This window comes from Pogonomyrmex barbatus, unplaced genomic scaffold (genome assembly GCF_055798465.1).
Source record: "Pogonomyrmex barbatus isolate J1 unplaced genomic scaffold, ASM5579846v1 scaffold5, whole genome shotgun sequence".
In the NCBI taxonomy this organism is placed as follows: Eukaryota; Metazoa; Arthropoda; class Insecta; order Hymenoptera; family Formicidae; genus Pogonomyrmex; species Pogonomyrmex barbatus.
Window position 1 is genome coordinate 11,256,684 of NW_028297149.1, and position 22,491 is coordinate 11,279,174.

The 22,491-nt window shown below is 43.0% G+C and overlaps 2 protein-coding genes across 7 annotated transcripts in view; both read left to right on the top strand.

Annotated features, from left to right (window-relative positions):
* Positions 1–31: 31 nt before the first annotated feature.
* On the top strand, positions 32–5,407 carry Droj2 (DnaJ heat shock protein family (Hsp40) member A4-like). The gene is made up of 5 exons (XM_011645811.2): positions 32–227; positions 2,475–2,648; positions 2,728–3,025; positions 3,105–3,444; positions 3,527–5,407. Exons 2-5 carry the CDS (start codon positions 2,517–2,519, stop codon positions 3,954–3,956), a joined length of 1,200 nt encoding a protein of 399 aa, XP_011644113.2. The 5' UTR covers positions 32–227; positions 2,475–2,516; the 3' UTR covers positions 3,957–5,407.
* A 795-nt stretch (positions 5,408–6,202) lies between these two features.
* LOC105431558 (uncharacterized) overlaps positions 6,203–22,491 on the top strand; it is a 206,345-nt gene continuing 190,056 nt past the window's right edge. For 3 of the 6 annotated variants that reach the window (XM_089081946.1, XM_089081947.1, XM_089081948.1), the window contains exon 1: positions 6,205–10,458. In XM_089081946.1, the coding sequence (XP_088938072.1) occupies positions 8,792–10,458 (1,667 nt within the window). In that variant the 5' untranslated portion in view covers positions 6,205–8,791. Of the gene's footprint in view, positions 10,459–22,491 lie in introns of all 6 variants that reach the window. The other 3 variants (XM_089081944.1, XM_089081945.1, XM_089081949.1) reach the window with 2 other exon arrangements.

Consider the following 22,491-nt stretch of genomic DNA (forward strand, 5'->3'; position numbering starts at 1 on the left):
GTCGGCAGCTGATTGGCGCTCGGCCATCAGCTCGACGTTGACCACCGCTGCGTTCTGCGGGAAGTTTCGAGAACGTACACAGGCGGCAATATCGGTAGGCGACGTGGGTGCAGGGCTCAGTTCACTACGAAGAACGTTTCAGCGCGGACGCGGAGTGAGTCCGAGTGTTGTAGGAAACGTGCGCGGTCATCCTTCACAGCGGCACTCGCCTCGTCGCGTTTACGCAGGTAAGTTTTTTTTTCATAGATCACGAGTCTCGTCATCGTCATCGTCATCGTTGTCGTTGTCGACGTCATCGTCATCGTCGGGAACAACTCATCTGCCGATCCGACGATGAACGAGGGCGAGCAACGGGAGCCGCCGTGTCGCGCAATCGATCGACGGTTGCTCCGCGATTTTTCTCTCTGCGTCGAGAACTGCTGTCCCGACTGGCGTAACGCGTGATCATAGACACGTCTAGAATCTCCCCGAGTTAGCGTTCACGCAATCTCATCGCGGTTCTTCCCGAGCCTAGCTATCGGTTAGCGGAAGAGGGTGAGGGAGGGGCCCTTAGCGGACGGTCGAAGGTTGTGCGGCGACATATTTCATACGATCACACACTAATGAACGTTACGAAACTAGAATCGAGTCGAATCGCTGATGATCAAGCGAGCGCCTTCGCGCTAACGACGAGCTTGGAAAGAAAGATGGTGGCAATCAGTAACCTGGCAAATGCACGCCTGCCTAGTTTATGTCGATTAACGACGATGTACTCGTCTGCATCTGTCGAGAAAGAAAAAAAAAAAAAGAGAATTCGCTTATTGCGGAATAGTGATTTTCTTGATAACGGTGTACGACTGAAAGATTTAGAATTTTCGGGAGTCTTCTGACGAATGCTTCCTTACGTCGTATACAGATTTCGTCGCTCGGCTAGTGGTGACCACGCGCCCAATCTATACGATGGCGGAAGACTCTAGAAAGCGCAAGGATAGAGAGAGAGAGAGAGAGAGAGAGAAGGCTTTGTTCGCGAAGCGTTTGCCACTCTACATACACAGGAGCGCGCGCGCGCACGCCTTGCCTCGCTTCTGCTCGCTTCGCCTTTCAAAATCTTTCGTTCGCGGATCTATTTAATCGTATACTCCTAGCCCCTTCGTAGACGCCATTTTGAAACTCGCACGAATCCCGCATGGGTTTATACGTCCGTTGTATTTACAGGCAAACACGCGACTTTTTAATTCTGTTGTAGAAACGTGAACAAAATTTTGCGGAATTTGAAAATAAATTCGAGAAAAATTAGAAAAAAATAGGCGTTTTTTTTCTTTTTTTAAACAATGCCTTCTCCTGTTTCCGGCTTTCCTGCTTTCGTTGCTAAAATATAACGAAAATTTAATTTGAAGTTCAAGGTCGTAGTTCCGATCGAAATTCTTTTGCGGAAATTCTTTTGAGGTCACTTCACGCTACCTGGATTGCTTTTGTTATTTATTGTACTTTGTGTAATACGATTTAAAAATCTGTTAATTTAAATATTCACAAATGATTCTTTATTATTTGATTCTTTATTATTTTTACTTTATGATTGCATCATGTGCTCACTGATCAGTATCCGTATTTATGCGTTGTTGAGATCCAATTATGTAACGCCACAAAATGCGATGCATTTCGATTTAGAGTTTATGAATTAATTATGAACTAAACTTGATTACCTTTTTAATAGCGTATATGTTACGACACTTTGAGAGTTCTTCATTTATATAAATGAACTATATATAGTCGCTTTGTTACTCATTTTTATCATTATATCATTTATAATTATATCATTATATATATATATATATTATTATATATATATATATATATATATATATATCATTTATAATTTATAAAACATCTTATAAAACATTTGATAAATGATTCATAACGCGTACTATTCTTTCCAAGAAATATAAAATTTGCATTTTAACTATTTTTATTAGCACTTTGTTGACTATGATAATAGCTTATATTTTAAGACTTGCTGTTATTCTAGTTTGAAATAAATAAATCTAGCCACACGTATGAATAAAAATATTTTGAAAAAAATCACTTTAATTTTAAATATGTATGTATACACTTTTGCAAGTTATTGTAAAAAAAATTTTTATATCAAGTGACTAAAGAATATGTATTTATTCTATTCTATTATTATTTTATTGTTTGATCTTATTAGAATTAGCATCTTAATACATGTTAAGAAAAAGAAAAAATTGAATAAATAATACTTTCTGTATAATATAATATATATTGCAAGGATGAAGAAAATATATTTTATGATATCCTTCGAATATTTTTATAATTTACATATGCTATTACAATTTGTATTTCATTAATATGTTTTATATATTTTTGTAAAACGTTTTGCTGGCAAAATATTAATAAAAAGAATAATTTATTTTTGTTACTATGGATTGGAAGTATTAAATGAATAAAAAATTATAATATCTCATTTTTATTTTCAGTAGTGGGAGCGATTTTAACAAACTATTTAACACGCCGTGAAAATGGTTAAGGAAACTACATTTTATGACGTATTGGGCGTAAAGCCTGGATGCTCGCAAGAAGATCTGAAGAAGGCCTATAGAAAGCTTGCTCTGAAATATCATCCCGATAAGAATCCTAATGAGGGCGAAAAGGTTTGTATGAATCATAACATTTAGTATTGTGAATGGATAGGAATGATAAAATTTAATATTCATGTTGCATACGTTTTAGTTTAAGCAAATTTCTCAAGCGTACGAAGTATTGTCAAACCCGGAAAAGAAGCGTATTTATGATCAAGGTGGTGAGCAAGCTTTGAAAGAAGGTGGCATGGGTGGTAGCGGCTTCTCTTCTCCTATGGATATCTTTGACATGTTCTTTGGTGGAGGTTTTGGTGGTCGAGGTAGGGGGAGAAGAGAACGCAGAGGGCAAGATGTTATGCATCAATTATCAGTTTCTCTTGAAGAACTTTACAAGGGAACTGTGCGTAAACTTGCTCTACAAAAGAATGTTATCTGCGAGAAATGTGAAGGTAATTGTTAGATAGAGATTATAATTCACAAAAAAGTTTAATTTGTTTGCAAAGATAATCTCTATCGTTTTCGTATTAGGTATTGGTGGTAAGAAAGGTTCCGTTGAACAATGTTCGACGTGTCATGGCTCTGGTTTGCAAGTACAAATCCAGCAATTAGGTCCGGGAATGTTGCAACATTTGCAAACGATGTGTACAGATTGCAAGGGTCAAGGAGAACGTATCAATCCTCGTGATCGTTGCAAATATTGTAATGGAAGAAAGACTATTAGAGATAGAAAGATACTTGAGGTCCACGTTGATCCGGGTATGATTGATGGTCAAAAGATCACTTTCAGCGGTGAAGGTGATCAAGAACCAGATTACGAACCTGGCGATATAGTTATTCTTCTTGAAGAAAAAGAGCACGACGTATTCAAGTTAGTAATATTTCATTGGAATATTTATTGACTTGTCATCTAATTATTACTAATATTTTGCGATCGATTAAATAAATTTCAGGCGTTCAAGAAACGATCTGATCATGCGAATGCAACTAGAACTCGTAGAGGCATTATGTGGATTCCAGAAAGTTATTCGTACGTTGGACGGTAGAGATTTAGTGATAACCTCACTTCCCGGCACTGTGACGAAGCACGGTGATTTGAAATGCATCTTGAACGAAGGCATGCCGATTTATAAGGATCCATTCACACACGGCAGACTCATAATACAATTTGTAGTCAATTTCCCGAAGAGTATAGAACCGTCACTTATTCCGTCGTTGGAACAATGTCTGCCGCCGAGGGAAGAGGTCATAATTCCAGATGGAGCCGAGGAATGCATACTTACTGATTTGGATCCTGAACAAGAACAAAGGCGGAGAGATACGAGACAAGCGTATGAAGAGGACGAGGGAGGTCCATCGCGAGTTCAATGTGCCACACATTAATTTGATTACTCTAACCCTGTAATAAACATAGCCGTTTCTTTCATTTCGAACTCTCTGTCCCATTCGCTCGACTTCGTCATACTAAAGAAAGAAACAACATGGATATGTAGATGAATTGTTCAATGAGTGAAAAAAAGAAATTGAAATAATTCATATTTGGACATGCGCAAAACAGTGAGTACTACAATTATTGATTCTTTAATGATTCTTACGCGAAGATTATGTGATCTTGAAAGTAGATAATCATTATCGGCTAATGACAAAACTTTATTATGTTGGAAATATATCGAAAGTAAGAAAGCGCAAATTCTGATAAAGCATCTTGAGAAGATTTATTAGTTTGGCTTTGGTAGAGGATCTCGTTGAAAGTATGTACTTATCATTATATATAATGATAAGGAAATTTAAATTTATTTAGATCTAAATGCGAAGTTTTAATTCCGTTCGTGAATTGCAGCGTGTAATGACATGCGTCATCCTCGAACATCGCGATTATGTCTGCTGTTTGACCAATTGTATCGTTCCAATAACCAGCTAGCAATTCAGCAGTAATTGCTATACAACTAAAGCTAGAGTTGAAATTTATATATGTATATTTAGTTCAATTTTGTGAATTACCCATGTACACGATTACTTCTTCTACACGGACATTGATCCGAGCAGCGAATTCAATTATCCCAAAATCTTGAAATTTAAATTGTCATCTTTTACAGTTTTCTAGGACTTGAAAATAATATCAAGATATGTCAATCGATGTGGAAACGATATAAATTACGCTTGATTAAAGCCTTAATGTAACGTTATCAATCGCATTAGGGATCTCGAACATACTTTTCAAAGTGGGACATTATTCCATATTTCGTAGTATTTAATTTTTTCCAGTCGCTTTTGTATACTGGCGTGTGACAATGATAACGGAAACATGATTTTGTTTGCTGATACTGCAAATAAAACGGAGAATCAGGTTCCTGTATGTGTGGACGATTGCGCGTATTCGTTTTGTGCAATTAAATTGTATCGGATTTGATAATTTTCTCTAGTTCTTTACATTCGCGCCAATGCTGAGATTTTATTACATATCTTGATAAGAAAAATCAATGGTTGTCAACTTAGCTATTTACTTATTGAAAACATGTGTAAACAAAATAATGTTTTCATAAGATATCTTTCTATACAAATTTATTCGATCATTTTCATCGTAACTTCATCAACGCGCATGAACAAGAATTCTAGATTATTCCTAGATCCTGTTGTACTATATTAAATTAATATACTTTCAATACACATTCACACCTAATTTACCGTATACATGATCGTGTACTCGTCCGCAGTTACTATAGCGAATTTTAATAAATAGCTACATATGTCTCGTAATCTTATTTATTATAGGAAAAATTTGGTGATTGATTAGTACCTTTTTTTGAGCGTCTTAAATAAATTTGGAACTGTAAGATGTGTGAAATTATCGATTTTACGCCCTTGATAAATAATCGAACCTAAAATCCCTCGCATGGTTTAATTGCTCGAAACATTTATCCCATGTAATTTTCCTTCAATACTTTTTACTAATTCATCGCAAATAAATTGCAAGTTAATGGTTATTAATGTGATGATGTATTATTCACTTTGCAAGAGATGGTGCGTCTATCACTGCCAATCAAGCTTGTTTCAGCTCAGTTTTAAAAGAGTAAATTTCACTAAATAGCGTATTTACTAAATAGCGCATTCTTATTTTATTTGTTTTAATTGATATAAATTCAATAATAAATAAAATTAGCGAAATTAAAAATTAATTTTTTACACAAACCAAGTTCAATAAAAAATGAAATTTAAACTAAAAAAATATAAAAATTAAATTAAAAATCATTTTTCAAGCTTGATTTGAAAGCTTGATTTGTATAATGAATCAACGAACGATCACGTTTGATACTTTATTTTGTATTTGATATATATGTACATATAGATATAATTTTGAATAATATAATGTCGATTTGTGAATCGCCGATTATGTTCGCGATCAATGAATGACGAGTACAGTTTTGTTAAAAGAGAGAGTTAATATATCGAGGAAGAGAGGGAGAGAAACAGAAAGAGAGCGATATCTTTAATCTGCGAGTCCGCGAGGGCGACCGCGAAATTAACACGCGCTTCATCCGATGGATAGCGGCACCGTCGTCGATGGCTCGCGTCGTGTGGGTCGATGTTTTCAGCGACGTGTTTAGTGACATTGCGAGTGGCTCCGAGCCAGCCAGCCAGCCAGCCAGCCAGCCAGCCTGCTTGCCTGCCTGCCTGCCTGCCTGTCAGCGAAGCCAGCCGTCGGGATGCCGCAGAGGTTTCTGGGTATGCGGTGGGAGCCATATTTTTTCAATATCAGTTACGCGAAAACAGCGTAACGTACGAGAGGCACAGCGGCGCATCTGGCGGGCACGGCATTCCGATCGGCGGTGCCGCGCGACGTCCGTGTCGGCCGGCTGTGAGTGATCGGACGCGTTGAACGCAGAACGGCGAACGCGCGAGTCGTCACGGCCGTCCGCGCCGTTTTACCCCATCGCTCCGCGTCACGAAATAACATAATAATAATCATCCCGTAGCGCGAGAGCGGGGAAGTGAGGCCCCCGTGAGAAACGGAGTAGCGCGAACCGCGCGCAGGTGTTCGGCACGGCGAGAGGGTTAGTTAACTTAACCCGAGTTCGTAACCGCGCTCGTAGTAGTGGTGGTGGTGGTGGTGGTAGTAGGAAGTAATAGTAGTAGTAGTAGTAGTGGTCGTCGCTGGCTAGTGGTGGTGGTAGTGGTACGAGGCAGTGGTAATGCTGGCGATGGTGGTGGTGGAAGAGTGCTGGTGGTGGTGGTCGTGATACTCGCTGCTGCTGCTGCTGCTGCTGCTGCTCCTGCTCCTGCTGCTGTGACGATGACACAGCGTCATAACACGACGCTCGTCCGTCCGTGCGCGATTTAACCCGAATCGTTACGCCGGCGGCGTATAAAGTGTGTCTTTCTTTTTTTTTTTCCGTACGCGGCGTGCGCGTTCGCGCCGTATTACCGATCGAGCGCCGACCGCCGACTTCGGGCGAGTCGAGCCGAGCGGAGTAGTCCGGCGCGATTAAACCCGCGTACGCAGTCAGTGTCGAGGGAGATGGCACGCCGTGCGGCTGTGTTATATCGTGAGTCGTCGCATTCGTCGGGATCGTGATCGTCGTGGCGTGACACGTCTCGGATCTTTCTTTCCCCTTTTCCGTTTCCCCTCTCGCGTCCCTCTCGACAATACCAAGAAGCAGAGCGGAGTGCCGTTTTTGCGTATAATGACATAATTGAGTGCGCGGGTTGGTCTTTTGGAGTGTGCCGTTCGTTTGGAGTGTGCGTAACGCGACTCGGTCAGAGGACGGAGTAAATAAATATTGTGGTGGCTGTGAGTATAGCGCGACTACGGACCGTGGCATTGACACGACTCCTCGCATGGGAGATTCTTGAGGCGCGGCGCGGCGAGACGAAGATATCCGTTCCTCTCACGGTGAGGCGAGCGGTGTGTGCGAGTCGGGCGCGCGCGGTGGCGCGCAACGATTTCGAATCGTTCGCTCCGAATTAAGCCGCGGCGCAGTTGCGCGCCGTTGTCGCGGCGGTACATCGGAGGAATCCTCGTTCTCGCGTCGTGGCGGAAGCCGCAAACGAGTGACGGCAACGGGAGTCGTCACCTTGAATCGAATTCGAGTGAGACCTTGTCTCTCTCTCTCTTTCTCTCTCTCTCTCTCTCTCTCGCTTGCCCGGAGACGTAATTCCCTCTTGATAAACAAGCGGCTCGCCTACGCGCGTCGGGCCGGCGGTTATGAGAGTTTCGAGTCGTGTTAGTAGCAGTCGCGACCTTGCTCGACGCCGCCGTCGCCGCCACCGTCTTGCGCACGATCATGCTACGTAACGGCTCGCGACGTGTGCAACGCTCGCCCGCGCGGCAAGAGAAATCGGCGTGGAACGTCGCCGTGCCGTGGGACGGAGACTTCTGAGGAAGGGAGAGTCCATCGAAAGCTACGGAAATACGGTGGAGGAACGTCAGCCGGCCGGCCGGCACCCGATGGCGGCGTCTCGAATTTCGATGTATCACGACGTATCGCGGGTTGCCGCGACATTTTGACGAGCGTACGTCTATCCTTAGGAAAGAAGAAAGAGGAGGAGGAGGAGGAGGAGGAAGAAGAAGAAGAAAAAGAAGAAGAAGAAGAAGAAGAGGAGAAAGAGGACGAGCCGAGGAAACAAAACTGAAGGAGGGAAGCGCGAGGAGCGAGCGCTGAACGACCGATCGCTGGCGGCTCTCGCGGGAGAAAACGTATCGTCGGCGCGTCCCGCGCCATGCCCGGCGATCCCCGCCGCGTCAAGGAGGTTAGACGGCCATTGACCGGCGAGCAGCGACAGCGACAACGTGTACTGCGCGCGCCAAACACACGCCGGCTTCGAGTACGCGCGACGTAGGGGAACAAAACGATCCCGCGTTCCCGCCGTTCGTTCCGAAGGGGGAGGGATACCACTGACCCTGGGGGATCCCCGTTTGTGTTCGAGCCGCGCGATTCGTCCGTCGCGGCTGTCGTGTATTATGTCGTGCTACGTGTGCCGCGCGGAAAGACGCAACGGTACGTGGAACAGCGACATCGGCGAGAGCACAAGGACCACCACCCGAGGATCCCGGGACTCGTCATCGTCGAGCGCGTGAGGAATCGTGAACCGGCTCGCGCGGAGGATGCGGCAGTACCCGCCGCCGGTGTCCCCACGTAGGCAAGCTACGTGCCACGTCGTGCCAGTGATGTCGTGGGGGGTGTCGTCGGGGTCATCCGCAGCGCTGCTGGACCTGGACCATGGCCGGCAAGCCTGAGCAGCCGTCCACGCTCCCTGCTCCCTCGAGTCACGGCCATCAGCATCAGCAGCATCATCATCATCATCATCATCATCATCATCAGCAGCAGCAGCAACAGCAAGTGCAACAAGCGCAGCCATCGCAACAGCAGCAGCAACAACAACAACAACAGCAGCAGCAGGCTTTACAGCAAAACAGCGTTCTGGTATACGTATCGGGGGAGAACTTCGCGTACGCCACGGCGGTGGGTCAGAATGTCGCCGCGACCGCTGCTGCCGCTATCGCGGTCGGCTATCAGTCGCAGCCGCAGCAGCAACAGCAACAACAGCAGCAGCAGCAGCAGCAGACGACGCAGTACGCCGGCATTCTGCAGGCACCGCAGGTGGCGACGGCGCAGGCGGTTACGACTACCTTTCCCGCCAAAACCGCCGTATATTGCGCCGACGGTAGCGGGATCAACGTCGGGAACAACGCCACCACCACGACTACCATTATCCCCTCTGCGGCCGGCTGTTATCGTTTGAAGTCGTCGCTCGAAGTGACGACGACGACAGCCACAGTCACGGCGTCGAATATCAGTGCGGATGGCAGCGAGTCCAGACAAGCTGCTCCTCCTCTGGCGGACGAGGACGAGGAGGATTACGCGATGCTGTATCGACAGGCCAACCTGGGGCCGGCGACGACGATGGGCGCCACAGCGGCGGCAGCGGTGGCGACGACGACGACGACGACGACGACAACGACGACAACGATGACGACGCTGATGACGGCGTCGCGCGAGAACAAGCGAGTGCCAGAGAACGGTGAACGCTCTACGGCAGACGGCCTCGGCAACAACGGCAACGATCCGATGGTGTCCGCTAACGCGAAGACGTATCAGACCGCCGCGAGGCTTCAGCACGTCGGTGACGCGTACTCCACGAGGATGAGCGCCGAGTACAGCGCGATCACGAACAATAATAGAATAGTCGCGCGATCGAATCAGTCGGGCGACGTCAGTCTCCTCGGCGGCGGCGGCGGCGGCGGCGGCGGCGACGACGGCTGCGTCGCGTACGGTACATCGACGTCCGTCATCGGAGGTAGTAACGGTATCGCGCTTCAGAGTGCCGGCGAGCAACAGGCGAGCGCGGATGACAAATGCCGGCTACAACAGCAACAACAACAGCAGCAGCAAGACAGTTTCGATAATCGGCAGATCGCCTCCTCGACGCCGACGTCGACATCGGGCGCGACCATGATCGGTGTCGGTGACGGTAGTGTTAGTGGCGGTGCCGGTGCCGTTGCCGGCGGCTGCGATTCGGTGAGATCCGACGAGTCGTCGACGACGACGACTTACAGCAGTCTTAGTAGCCCCGACGAGAGTCAGAGTCATCATCAGCAGCAGCCGGGACAGCATGACGGTAGCATGCCGACGAATAATCATCCCGGCGGTGGCGGTGCGTGCGCGCAGCAGGCTGCGCGGCAGCAGCCGTCGTCGCGTGTCAGCGGTAATAACAATAACGGTGTGCAGCATAACGCAGTGGTGTTGACAATGAACGGTAGTGCGGTGATTACGCAGCAGCAGCAGCAACAACAACAACAACAACAACAACAGCAACAACCATTGGCGATCACCGTGCCACGTGGATGGAAAAGGATATGTACCAACGGGGTCATCATTTATATCAGGTGAGTTTCCGACTGCACATTGTTATCAGCGATCAGTGGTTCTCGATCTGCGACGAGAATGCGAGAATATTTCGATGTGTTGTCGCACAGAAATAAACGGAAAGGGAAAAAAGTGGCATTATTAACGTGACGTAACTAACGAGTTGTATTGCACAAGAATGCGCAATACGAGAATAATTTATTCAGATTGTCGATACAGAAGTATTAATTAATTTCTTTTTTAATAGTTTTTTTTTTTTTTTCGATTGCGGTTGTTTTCGATCCGGATTGTGCCGCGTCATGATGCACGATCATGATTTTGTATTTAAAGCGAGATGGATGTAGAATGCGAGTGTTAGAAAAACACGAAAAAAGTAAGTGCAGGTAGTGTATTATAATGGCATTAGTGAATCAAAACCCACTGCGATTGAAAACTGCTATAAGACTCTTTTAACCTTTTGTGACTTTAGCTTCTTGATATTTTCTTTTCAAAATTTTCTCTTTTGTTTCGTAATTGTCTGTTGACGTTATGCGATGGCACAGATCGATAACCACTGGCCTAATGCTTGCGTAATATACATATGCCCGAAACGTGCCGTCGATTTCTCAGAACCAGCAATTCCTCGACGCCCTCACGACGCCACGTCGGCACGATCCTATTTCTCCCGTCTCACAAAAATGGTTGGAACGTACAAAGTTAATTCTCGGGCGGGCCGCATTAGCGGGCGCTTTTAATTCGTCAGCTTAAACGGCCGCTCGCATCGAAATTAAAACGCGCGTAACCTTCGTTTCGCTAATGGAATTAAACTACGTCGAATTTAAATGTGCTAGCAGGTGCGACGTGTGTCTAACGAAACGCGGGTCTCGAGACAAATGTAATCAGCGCTCCTCGAAAATTGATTCGCAGAAATTTAAATCATGTATTATACATACGGAACTGGTTTGGATATTTCTCTCTCTTTAAAACTGATTTATTCAAAAATAGGATTTTGTGATTTTTTTTTTATAAAACCTTTTTTAAAACCTCTACGAACATATTCTTTGGTAATATTTTCTAAAGAATTTAGATAAGAATTTAGATAAAAATTTAGATAACGTTTTACGAGGGGGGTTTTTAAAAAAATAATGGAATTCAAATTGATTTTAATTTAAAAAATTATGATCAATTTTCCTCTAACGAAAATATATAAAAATTCTTATCTTATATTTTTCTATTTTCTTTTTTTTATATTTCAGAATCAAAATTTTTTTCTGAAATTCAAAGTTACGATTTTACAACATTTTAAGATCAATTACGTCGAAAATAAAAATTCTTGGATTAATCTGAAAGATTGTTAACCGTGCGAATGTTTAGATTATAACATTTTCCATCACCGAAAGTTTTCGGAGATATCGAAACGTTGAACGCCTTTAGCGGAAGTGACGCGTTATTTGTCTCATTTCACGCTGGTACGCGGCATCTCGAAAATAGCACGCAACTCTTCGAGGGCGCGAGCTCCATCATCCAAGTTTAGATTTAGTCAGCTGTTCGGACAGATCTCAAGAAGGGAGGGCCACGCGGCCGTTCGAAGCCCTTTCGACTCTTTGTAATCCGACCATGTAAAAAAAAAAAACATGACTCTTGGGAGTTACGAGTTTCGACTTTACACTGTTTTGCTCGGTCGCTTTTCTGTCGTATGGAAAAGGACGGAAGATACCTCTCATCTCAGTCCTCATTGTAGTTTTACGGTCCCTTTGAAAAATCTGTAGGAGGTTGCTTTCATCTTTCATCGCTACCCTGATTCTCGTTTCCCGACTACCTTTATCGAGACGCATTTACCTGTATTCTGCACGACTTCTTTATGACGTCTGGAATACAAAGACACGTTTCCTCAAAGTATGCGCAAAAAATACGCGTGACATTAATGCTATTTGTTAGGCAAGAGATACTAATGTATAGATTTGTCCTGAAACATAATAATTTGTCGTCGCATTTGCAGTAATTTCATGCATATTTACTTTACTTTTAGAAAAATGAAGGAAAAGAGAGGAAATAAATTTAATAGTAGAATTTTCAAAATAATACTTGGATAATAATTAGAAACAATATTTGACATCTAACATACTAACATAACCATTAACGTAATAATAAAATAATATTAATAATATAAATAATATAATATTTGAATGTAACAGTAACATTTTGAATAAAATAAAATCGCACGTTACGAAGTTAAATAACAAAGGCTAAATAGAGATTCGGAATGAGAGAGAGAGAGAGAGAGAGAGAAACTTGTCGTCAAAAAAATTTCAACTTGTCGTTGAAATATTTATTCGTTTAAGTTAATCTTTCTCATACTTGAAATCGTGGTCACGTTCTGCATTACGTAAGGATATTGGAGTAAGCGATTTTCTTTGCGAGAAAGAGAGAGGCGTGATTGGTAGACAGACTTATCCTCGACGATCGCGTAATATGATTTAAGGGATCAGCTGCGAGAAGCGGCAACCTTTTCCTTTGTGCGGCGAGAAGGGAGTTTGATTCTTAGGAGTCGTGTGAGAAACGCAAAGGGCAACGTCTCGTGCCGTAACCATAAAGCGTAGGAGATCTGACCTGGTCTGTCTGTCCCAAAAACCTCCTCGTTAAAACGATCCTTTCCGGGCTGGCAGGAGTCACGCTCTAAACGACGTTTAAAGGGCCCGAGCAAACAATACTCGGCCTTAAGCGAGTCCGAATCCCATGGCACGATCTTCCTTCTCGGCCTGTCTCTCTTTGGATCTTCCTCCTCGGCGAACCGCACGGTCATTCTATCACTTCTCTTTTAGTCTTGCACGGGACACCGTGCGATTCTATTTTGCGTAACTTTCTTCCCTATTTTTTATTCCGTCCGACGTAAAATAGGATAGGACGCGTGAGTCACAGGGTTAGCGTTAGAAAATTAAAGAAAAGTTGTGCGACAGTGAAATCCGTCGTACAAGAGGATAAATTATACGCGTACGTAAGTTACTTCATACATAGCTCAAGGTATAGAACTGAATAAATGAGATATATATACGCGTAGCTGAATTGATAATAGAGTACACTTGGTATAGAATCGAAACGTAAAGAGCTTGAAATTAATCGAGGGATCCTATCTAGCCGATAAGCCTCGCCCTTCACGGAGCGTCTTGTTTATGTATCTATCGGATCGAAGGGGGATCGGATCCGACCGAGACGGATCTTTTCCGTTGCGATGCAGCTTTCTCGCGAGATTTCTCGGCGTCATTGATCCCGCCGAGGAGGAATACGGCGTACCACGAAAGGCGCAGAGGAGACGACGGACGAGTTCTCTCGCGTACAGGAAGCGAAAAGGAAGCGAAAAGGAAGCCGGGCGTACAAGCAGGAAGGGGAGAGAGGAATTTCGTTGAATCGCGCGATCATTGATTTACGGTGGTACCTCGTAAATACCAGTGGTGATGTACGATCGTGACCGCACTCTCCCGATCCGCACACCGCCACGAGACCTATCCTTTTCTTCTCCAATCCCCCCCATCCCCTCCCCCGCCGGAGTGTCTTTTTCCCTTTCTTTCGCCCCACCGACATTTTCTTCACGGACGAACCTCTTCCTTGATTTATAATACGTATCGGTCCCTTGTCTCTCCCTCCGTACATGCCCTCCTAGAGAATGCTTGGACTTTTACCCCACTGACCATCCTTCCTCCTTGACCATCCTCCTATCATGCCGTTCGCCCCTTGACACCAACGCGACGAATTTTTTTTTCCGTCTCACTTTCGTCCCTTTTTCTTTTCATTTTTCCTCAGTCTCATGGACTTTATCCGCCGTCTATTGTATTGGTTTCTTAAATATGTAGGTCGGTCGTGCGGAACAAAATAGCGATTGGTATTCGCATTGAATTTCTGTCTGGTCTGTTACGTTTGAGAGAGAGAGAGAGAGAGAGAGAGAGAGAGAGAGAGGGGGGGGGATAAAAGACTCAAAAACATGGGACGTGAGACAAATTTAGTCACCGGAGATTTAATCGAAATACTAGGAACGGCTATTATTCTCATCCTGTTTCTTTGAATATTCATTAGGATACTTGTTTGTTACACCGCACCGCCGCGCGAGAATGGAGACTAATCCTAATGAAGATTTATATCATTAACACAGAAAAAAAAAAACATCGAACAATAAGTTTACCATCTCGAATCCTGTTTACGAATGAAACTAAAAAACAAGCTAAAAAATAAAATAATACTAAATATACGTATTTTTAATTTTAATAATACTAAATAAGTATTTTTAATTTTATATAAAACGTTTAAAGTAACACAAGGAAAAATTTTTACATCGAGTGTCATCAATCTTTTTTAAAAATTATTTTTTATTTTATAAATGTCTCGCAGTCGCTGTGCAATATATTGTAATAATAGTCTATCTTTTCGGGATCGAATCGCGCCAGCGGAGAAAAATTAAGGTTACCACGTGTGGAATCGCGAATGCATCGATATCGTACGTAGAACGGATGAGAGGCGAGGAGGATCACGGATTTCGGGGTGGTGGATTAACGAGAGAGAGAGAGAGAGAGAGAGAAAGAGAGAGAGAGAGAGCAGAGCAAAATGAGCGATAGTTGCGCAACCACATCTCCGCTGCCGCCGCCGAGCGGCGATTACGCAAACGTGATAATTAATTGCCAGTGTTCTCTGTTTAATGACTCGTCAAGTCGTTCGCTAAACATGCCAAATTGCCGCGACGTCACGAAAATCGCTATACAGATGCATCGTTGCGTGTCGAAACTGTTAATCCGACGTGGCGGCTTGCGTAACCGCGAAACTCTTTTTCTCATCGTCGCCCCGACGTTTCCTCGCTCGTCTTTGAAAAACGACGCTCTCGAGGATGTATAATAGATCGGACGTATAGCGCGGACAAGCCTAATCTTGATATCAATGGGAACTTGGTAACAAAGGAATGATAAATGTTACGTTGGAAAATTGTTTTATTATTATAAAAAAATTTATTTAATTTAAATGAACAATTACTTCGTACCAATACATTTTTATTGAGAGGAATATCGATACGGATCGAGTTGTTTTTTTTTTTTTGTGCCACTTTTATTCATTCGACTTCACTGTGATTTAATGCGATGATGAGATTGAAACTCGGCTCTTTGTATAATGATATAAGTCTAAGTATAAATGGCCTTGGTAGAATAATTAAAGGTAAAAATCTCTTAACGAATGATTAAATATAGCGTAGATTTATCTTGAGGAAATGTTTAGTAATGTATTCTTGTGACGAATCGGGATAATTTTTTTAGAAAATATAATTAGACATATTATTTTTTGTAATTTTAATTTTGTATTAAGTTTTAAAATTTTAATAAAAGGAAAAATGTATTTTGAATTACAATAACGGTATAATATTAATACAGTTTCAAAAATACAGTTCTTGAATAAAATTGATTTATAGTGATTATTAAAATTAAAAGAGAGAAGAAAATCTTAAAATTTTATTGGTTTAGTTTTTCTTAAAATCGATGGATAATTCATTTAAGAATTTGCGCTGGGCAAATTTATACATATATAGATCTTTTTCCTAGTACTTTCCACCACGTGGACCGACCTCGAAATTGTCTCAGAAGATCTGAGACGGTCTCGGTTTTTTCGAAGAACGCGCTCTAGAAGGGTGGTCCTGTAAAAGGGAGGGGGAGAGGGAGAAGCTCCCGGATTTTTCTTCACTATGGATGCCAGGATACATATCTCGCACTCTGTCTCGATCTGTTTTTCTGTCTTCGACTATCTTTTATCCTCTCTCTCTTTTTATTTTTTTCTCTTCTTCGTTCTCTTTGGTTCAGTTCTACGAAGATTCCGCTTTGATTTCCGTGATCGTAGGAAAAACCCGAGGTGGTTGGAGGTCGTCCGATCATACCGATGGAAATCCCTGCGATTTGCGATTTCAGCACAATTTACAAGCCGCCTTGCAGCGCGGCTAGGACGAGCTAGCGGGACGGAATTTAATTCAGACTATTCTGTTTCTGGCCCGGTTATCCGGTTATACCGAGAACTTTTTTTTAGCACATAGCTGCGAGCACCGGAAACTGTTTCGCTTTGTCCGTCGCTCCATTATATCGCGTCAAAATTGACAGATTCGATCCATGTCGAGAATAGTAAACAATAGAATCGATCACACGCCGCAGAATTTTCAGGAAGCTTCTCTTTTTGTCCAAAAGTATGAAACACTAAAAGCACAATTAACAGCGCGTAACAATATAAATAATGTAACGGTAAGGAATGAAAAACATAATTCACGATACGACAATTACAAATTACAATTACTCGTGAAAATTCGATAACGAAAACGTTTCCCCATTCAAAATGGCAAAGTGCCACAGGTGTGCCTGACACATAATTTTCGGTATTTTATTTAAATAAGAGAATAATGTAGCGTTGATTAATGCAGACACTTAGAAATCGGTAATTGCCAGCTAAGCATCCATGGCACTTAGCCACCTGATTTACGTCAGTGAAGAGCGATGATATTCTTGTCGCAGGAATCTCTGCTTCACAGAGTCACGCAGCCTGCCTCTTTGATTGAAATATTAATAAAGTTAAGTGGAGTGACCATTTTGACACGTTCGCCGATTAGAGATTCCGCCCGGTTTATAAATCCTGCGCGTCAATCGTCAGGGGTTGACCGCCGCGAATGACGCTCAGTCGCCGACCGACACGGTATTTTCGTCGGAGCCTTGGATCACTTTCAACGCATTCAGTATTGAGTAATGGGCTAATTATAGTTTTCCCTTGTTCCTTGTTGAAACTCTGGCAGAAATCGACACAGACACTGAACGCGCCCGTCGCGAAAGACGGAATTTAAATTCATTCGTAAATTATTTCTCCTCCACGATTGTGCAATCGCTACAAATTTAACGATTCCGATTTATTTAACTTATTATTCAAAAGGACGAATTTAACATTTTTCCGATTCCTCATCAAGATTAAGCCAATAATATTCTCTTTTGTTTGGAACTATATATTTATTCGTATCTCTCAATAACTTATTCGTTCGCTAAGAGGACTCGAGGACATGAGTTCTTTGCTCTTTTCGACTTCTGTGACGAATGTAGAAAATTATGCAAATTTTCGATTGTTTTAATCGTAATCGGCGTTTTTTATGCTGATTGCGAATCAAAATACGCGTTACGAGATATCGCAGGACTCCGGTGTCTTTGATTCATTTTCTGTCGGTGATTCTTGCTTTTTTACGTCTTTCGGGAGCGATAATCTTTCCCACGTATGTGTCGACGGACATCTTTTTCAGACGCGTCTTATATCTCTTTTTGGTTTCCCGTCGTTGAAGATCTACGCGAGGAACATACGCGGAACGTAATTTATTGCGGTGCTGATTGTACGCAGTACGGCGCCGCGTGGCGTGTTTCCGAGCCGATACCATCAGGAATACGCACCTGGTCGTGTTCGAAGTATATGTACCACGTAGTGTCTCGCAACGCGATTAAACAAAGACACACACACACACACACACACACACACACACACGCGCGCGCGCGCGCGCGCGCATGCTGAACACGCTGTCGCGATAAGCCTTCGTTAAACATTTGAAAAATCTGTGTTTGCTCGCGATTACCCGTGAAAATATTTTCCATGCGGCATTATTACTCGGCCTGAACTTTTATACGCCACTGCGTGTTTAATTGTATATGCCAGCACGATAGAACGGAATAATTGCTTTTAAGGCTTTTACACGTAATGCCGCAAAATGTCGACGAGCAAAAGAGAAGCGCAAAGTATGTGCGAGTATGGACTCCTAAAAAAAAAAAATATATACAGAAATTGCCTGGAAATAAATTTTTTACTGCGTACGAAAATTGTTGAACGCACGTTGTACGGCCTCGAAGCGCTTATATTAATTACAATATTAATAGTATACATGGCTATTTAAACTTGTGCAATGGGCATTTAATAATCTTCATCCGCAATGGAAATTAAAAAAGTTGTTCGCAGATCGCAAAGTTAGATACCTCGTCCTGCAATTAAACGTTAACTAATCTTTAAAGGTAATCGGGGTGAGGTAGCGCAACGTCGTTGCACGTCCCTCCGTTTTTACAATGGATCTCCGTTACATTATAGCGAGTTTGCACAGCACACAAACGCGGGACAATGTATCGCTATTGAATGTTCTGCATCGCGATCCTCCGGGCCGGACAGAATTCGATTTGATCTTGAATCGTCGCTATCATCGATCCACGCGCAATTTCGCGCGTCATGCGAGCATTATTATTGCACGCTCGGAACTAAATTAAGCGCATAGGAGCAAAGGTAATTTGTGCTGATAACGAGCCACCCACGTAAGCGCACTGAATGAGCGAGCAAGTAGCTTAGCTCGCGACTGCCGCCGATCGTTCCTTGTTCGTATTAATTCCGGCGCAACAATGATAGAAACCTATTATTACTCCCGTAATGTCGTATCGATTTAACCCTCTCTATCTCTATCTGCCCCTCCCTCCTCTCTCTCTCTCTTTCTCTCTTCTCTCTCTCTCTCTCTCTCTCTCTCTCTCTCTCTCTCTCAGATGCGCAACAGGGATTATTTCGACCCCGCCGATCCCGGAAATTAATATTCTCCGACCGCGAATAATACGTATCGCGGATTATCATCGCTCTTAACCGCGCGCGCGCGTGTACGGCGAACCCGCGTTTCCGCGGAATTAATTTTAAACGGTGCTTGATATAACGTGCGCGCGATCCTTTATATTCGAACTATTTGCAGAGCCATTCTAGCCGGATTCATAAAACTTTCACGATCCGCTCGTGAGAACCCGCGAGAGGCGAAGTCGGGATGAAGGCACATTTAATTTTAAGGCTCGCTCGAAACGGTGAAACACGACGTTAAAACCTTCTCACAATGTGACCTCCTCTCCCCAACCCCCTCTCCTCCCTGATGAAAAAAATTTACCTTTAGTCCGCTATTGATATCGTACGTTTATGCGTCGCGTTAAAGATGATCGCGGCGAGAAAAGACGTGTCTTTCTCTCTCTCTCTCTCTCTCTCTCTCTCTCTCTCTCTCTCTCTCGTGTCTTCTTTTCTCTTTCTTCAAACGCGGGAATTAGCGTAGAGTAAAGCCGGAGAGTATCCCGCAAATCGAGCAATAATTCGCGAGACACGTTTAGGTGCCAGACAGCCGTGTTTAAATTTATTCCTCGTCGACCCCATGCCAACGTGGCCAACCACTCCTCGTCCTTGTTTCTTCGATGTTAGCTGGCTCCGCTTAATTTATGAACCTTATGGATATAAAAGACCTCGGCGCGCGTCTGGAGTGCGCTTATCGCGCGATAAGGCACGACGTATTCTACGCTCGCTTCCTACTTCTACGATTAACTCGGGCAACGGTGCCGATGCCAATCTTTTTAATTTGTTTTCTCGGAAAAGAAGCACTTTTGCGTCAGCAGCGCGGCGTGAAAAGTGGAGCTAACAGCGGCACGAAATGAGAATCATAATTATCGCGTTGTCGAAAATGGACTACTGACGCAAATCGCAATTCGTATTAAACATCTACAATCTGGTGGTGCTTGAATATTCAAGTTTGACTCGCGCCTTCTCGATCCGTTTAATTTCTTCTTTTATGGCATTGGTAACTTGGACCACTTTTATAATCTCCCCCCCCCCCCCCCCCGAGATATACGAGATTACTTATTCGATGTTGTAAGATGTGGTAAATAAAGTAAATCGTATTATCGCGAAAAATTATCGTGCGTTATTTTTTTCTTTTCGTAAAGAAAAAGACACTTATTTATTTATGATAAGAATAATAACGTAAATGTTTATTATTAATTAATAATAATTAATTATTTTTTATTTTTTTCTTAATGTATCTTTCATTCAAAATTTCATAAATTATAATTTTTTGTAATATCGCATGATAAATTGCGTTCTACTGTTTATCGAAATACCAAATGTGTTACGTGCCATTGTCAAGTCTCATATTTATAACAAGTTATCTCATTTGGCGGTATGAGTCATGATACGATAATACGACGTGGAAAGTTATTCTGTCATAAGAATATTTGGCATTAATTTGTCATATTTTTTATACGTTATCTATTTACACAAACCACATTATTTATTTTTTAATAAAAAACATTTTTATTCTAAAATATGTTCAATTCATTCAACACGACGTATATCGCGTATTTTTTTAAATACGACCGTGAAAATAAACGAAATAAACCCGTGTTTCGGAATAAAAATGCATCTTTAATGATACGAAATAAAAATATACGATATATTACAAAATTATGTCCTTTTGAAAATTCTTCAAGTTGAACAGCCTTGGCAAAGACCGCTGAATAAAAGATTTGCCTCGCCAAGGTAAGACGTGTGGCTCAGCTTTGAAATTAATGTGATACGACAACAATGTTGTCGGAATGGAATTTCGCGTTGGGGTGCTAACTTCACGCGCGCTGTTTTTCCGAACAATATAATCGCGCGCGCGAATTCATTTGCTCGAAAATTAAAGTCTCACGCGACAGCGCGACAGCGCGAATTTATTTTACACTCACGTGGGTGGTGTTGAACGCACGTGTAGTAAATTGCGCCGTGTAAATCGCTTTCATAACTCGTAATCGAATTGCCTAATGTGAAAGTCGAACGAGAGGCAAACACTGCACCTCGATTTCTTTTACTTCCAGGTAGAGTTCAATTTAGTCGCAATTGCCGTGAGGTATATCTCCGCCTTTCTCCTCCAGTATTTCGACCATCGCGCTCGCGGCGAACGTCGGGGGAAGATTGCACTTGTACCGCATCGCATAAATTTTATTCCTAGCCCGAGGTTCGCTCTCCGCTCGTGTTTCCGCGATGTTGTAAAATACGGCTGCCTAATTAACTCGAAGGTTTCCGATCGTTTATTTAACGCGCCATAAAAGTTTTCGCAACATTCACGAGAGCTCGCACGCTTTACTTCTGAATTCGCATCGTTGTCAATCTCGACGAAATATTTCCGCGATATTGAAGAAGAGAAAGAGCCGTAGTGTTTTTTTTTTCGCTCAACATACATTTTCACCGATATTAACCGGTATAATGACGAAACGTGCCGAGTGAAGTTGTTCATAAAAGAGGGAAATATATCGCGAGTTAGTTATACCTACTTTCTTTTTTATCGCCTGGTCTATTTGTGGCTGTCGACGAGCGCTATTTACTAAAGGTGGAGGAGGGGCAACGTTATTTAATAATCCGGAATAACTATGTAAAACTTTGCCACCCGCTCTTGTTGGTTCCCTGCTGAAAACTTTTCCTCACCCTCGTCGCCGCGGCGACAGCCGTGCTTTTTTTTTTCTTCTCGGCAGTTTTCTTAAACTTTCGAAACTCGCGACATTTTCGAGCAATAAGAAGTTTGTCGTCGCCACGCACAGTCGACCGAGAAGCCGCTTTCGAAACGAGACTGGCGAAGCGGTCGATTATTTTGAATAATTGCGTCATTGCTGAATGCCGTCAAATTTATAATATCCTGGAAACATTCCTCGGCTATAAAGTTTCGTATTTATTGACGCGCAAAACGTCCATATATCTGGGAAGGGTATAGGCGTCATTATGACTATAATTAGCATATTCATTATTCGAGTCTTCCTGACACGAACAATCGCTTAATTGACATAATCGCATTAACATGAAACGTTTAGCAAATTCTTTCGTATTAATAGATTCATACAAAAAAATTCACACAAAAAAAAGAACGACGGCTCCTTTTGACTGTTTTTTTAATCATTACATATTTCGAGAGAAATATCGAATTTTTTTTTTTTTTCAAATAAGATAACAATTTTTTATTCCCTCGGTGACACATGTAAGGAACGGTAAAAGTATTGTCGAATCCCAAGTCGTTTAAATCCCGTGGAATTCATTCGTTTGCCGGCGCCGGAGTCGAGAGGGGAAAACTGTGATCGCTTCGAATGTAATTGGCGCGGCGGACCGACTTTGCCTCTCTTAATGCGCTCTCTGCAGTATTTTGATGCGGGGTAGGTCCCGTGTGAAAGCGAGGAGGAAAAAGAAAGAGAGAGAATGGAGGAGAGACGACGACGATGATGACGACGAGC

Excerpts from the sequence above, each read along its gene's own strand:
- Droj2 (XM_011645811.2), top strand. The coding sequence starts at position 2,517 with ATGGTTAAGGAAACTACATTTTATGACGTATTGGGCGTAAAGCCTGGA. Across the intron at positions 2,649-2,727 it reads ATCCTAATGAGGGCGAAAAG|TTTAAGCAAATTTCTCAAGC; the intron begins GTTTGTATGAAT and ends CATACGTTTTAG. Across the intron at positions 3,445-3,526 it reads AAAGAGCACGACGTATTCAA|GCGTTCAAGAAACGATCTGA; the intron begins GTTAGTAATATT and ends AATAAATTTCAG.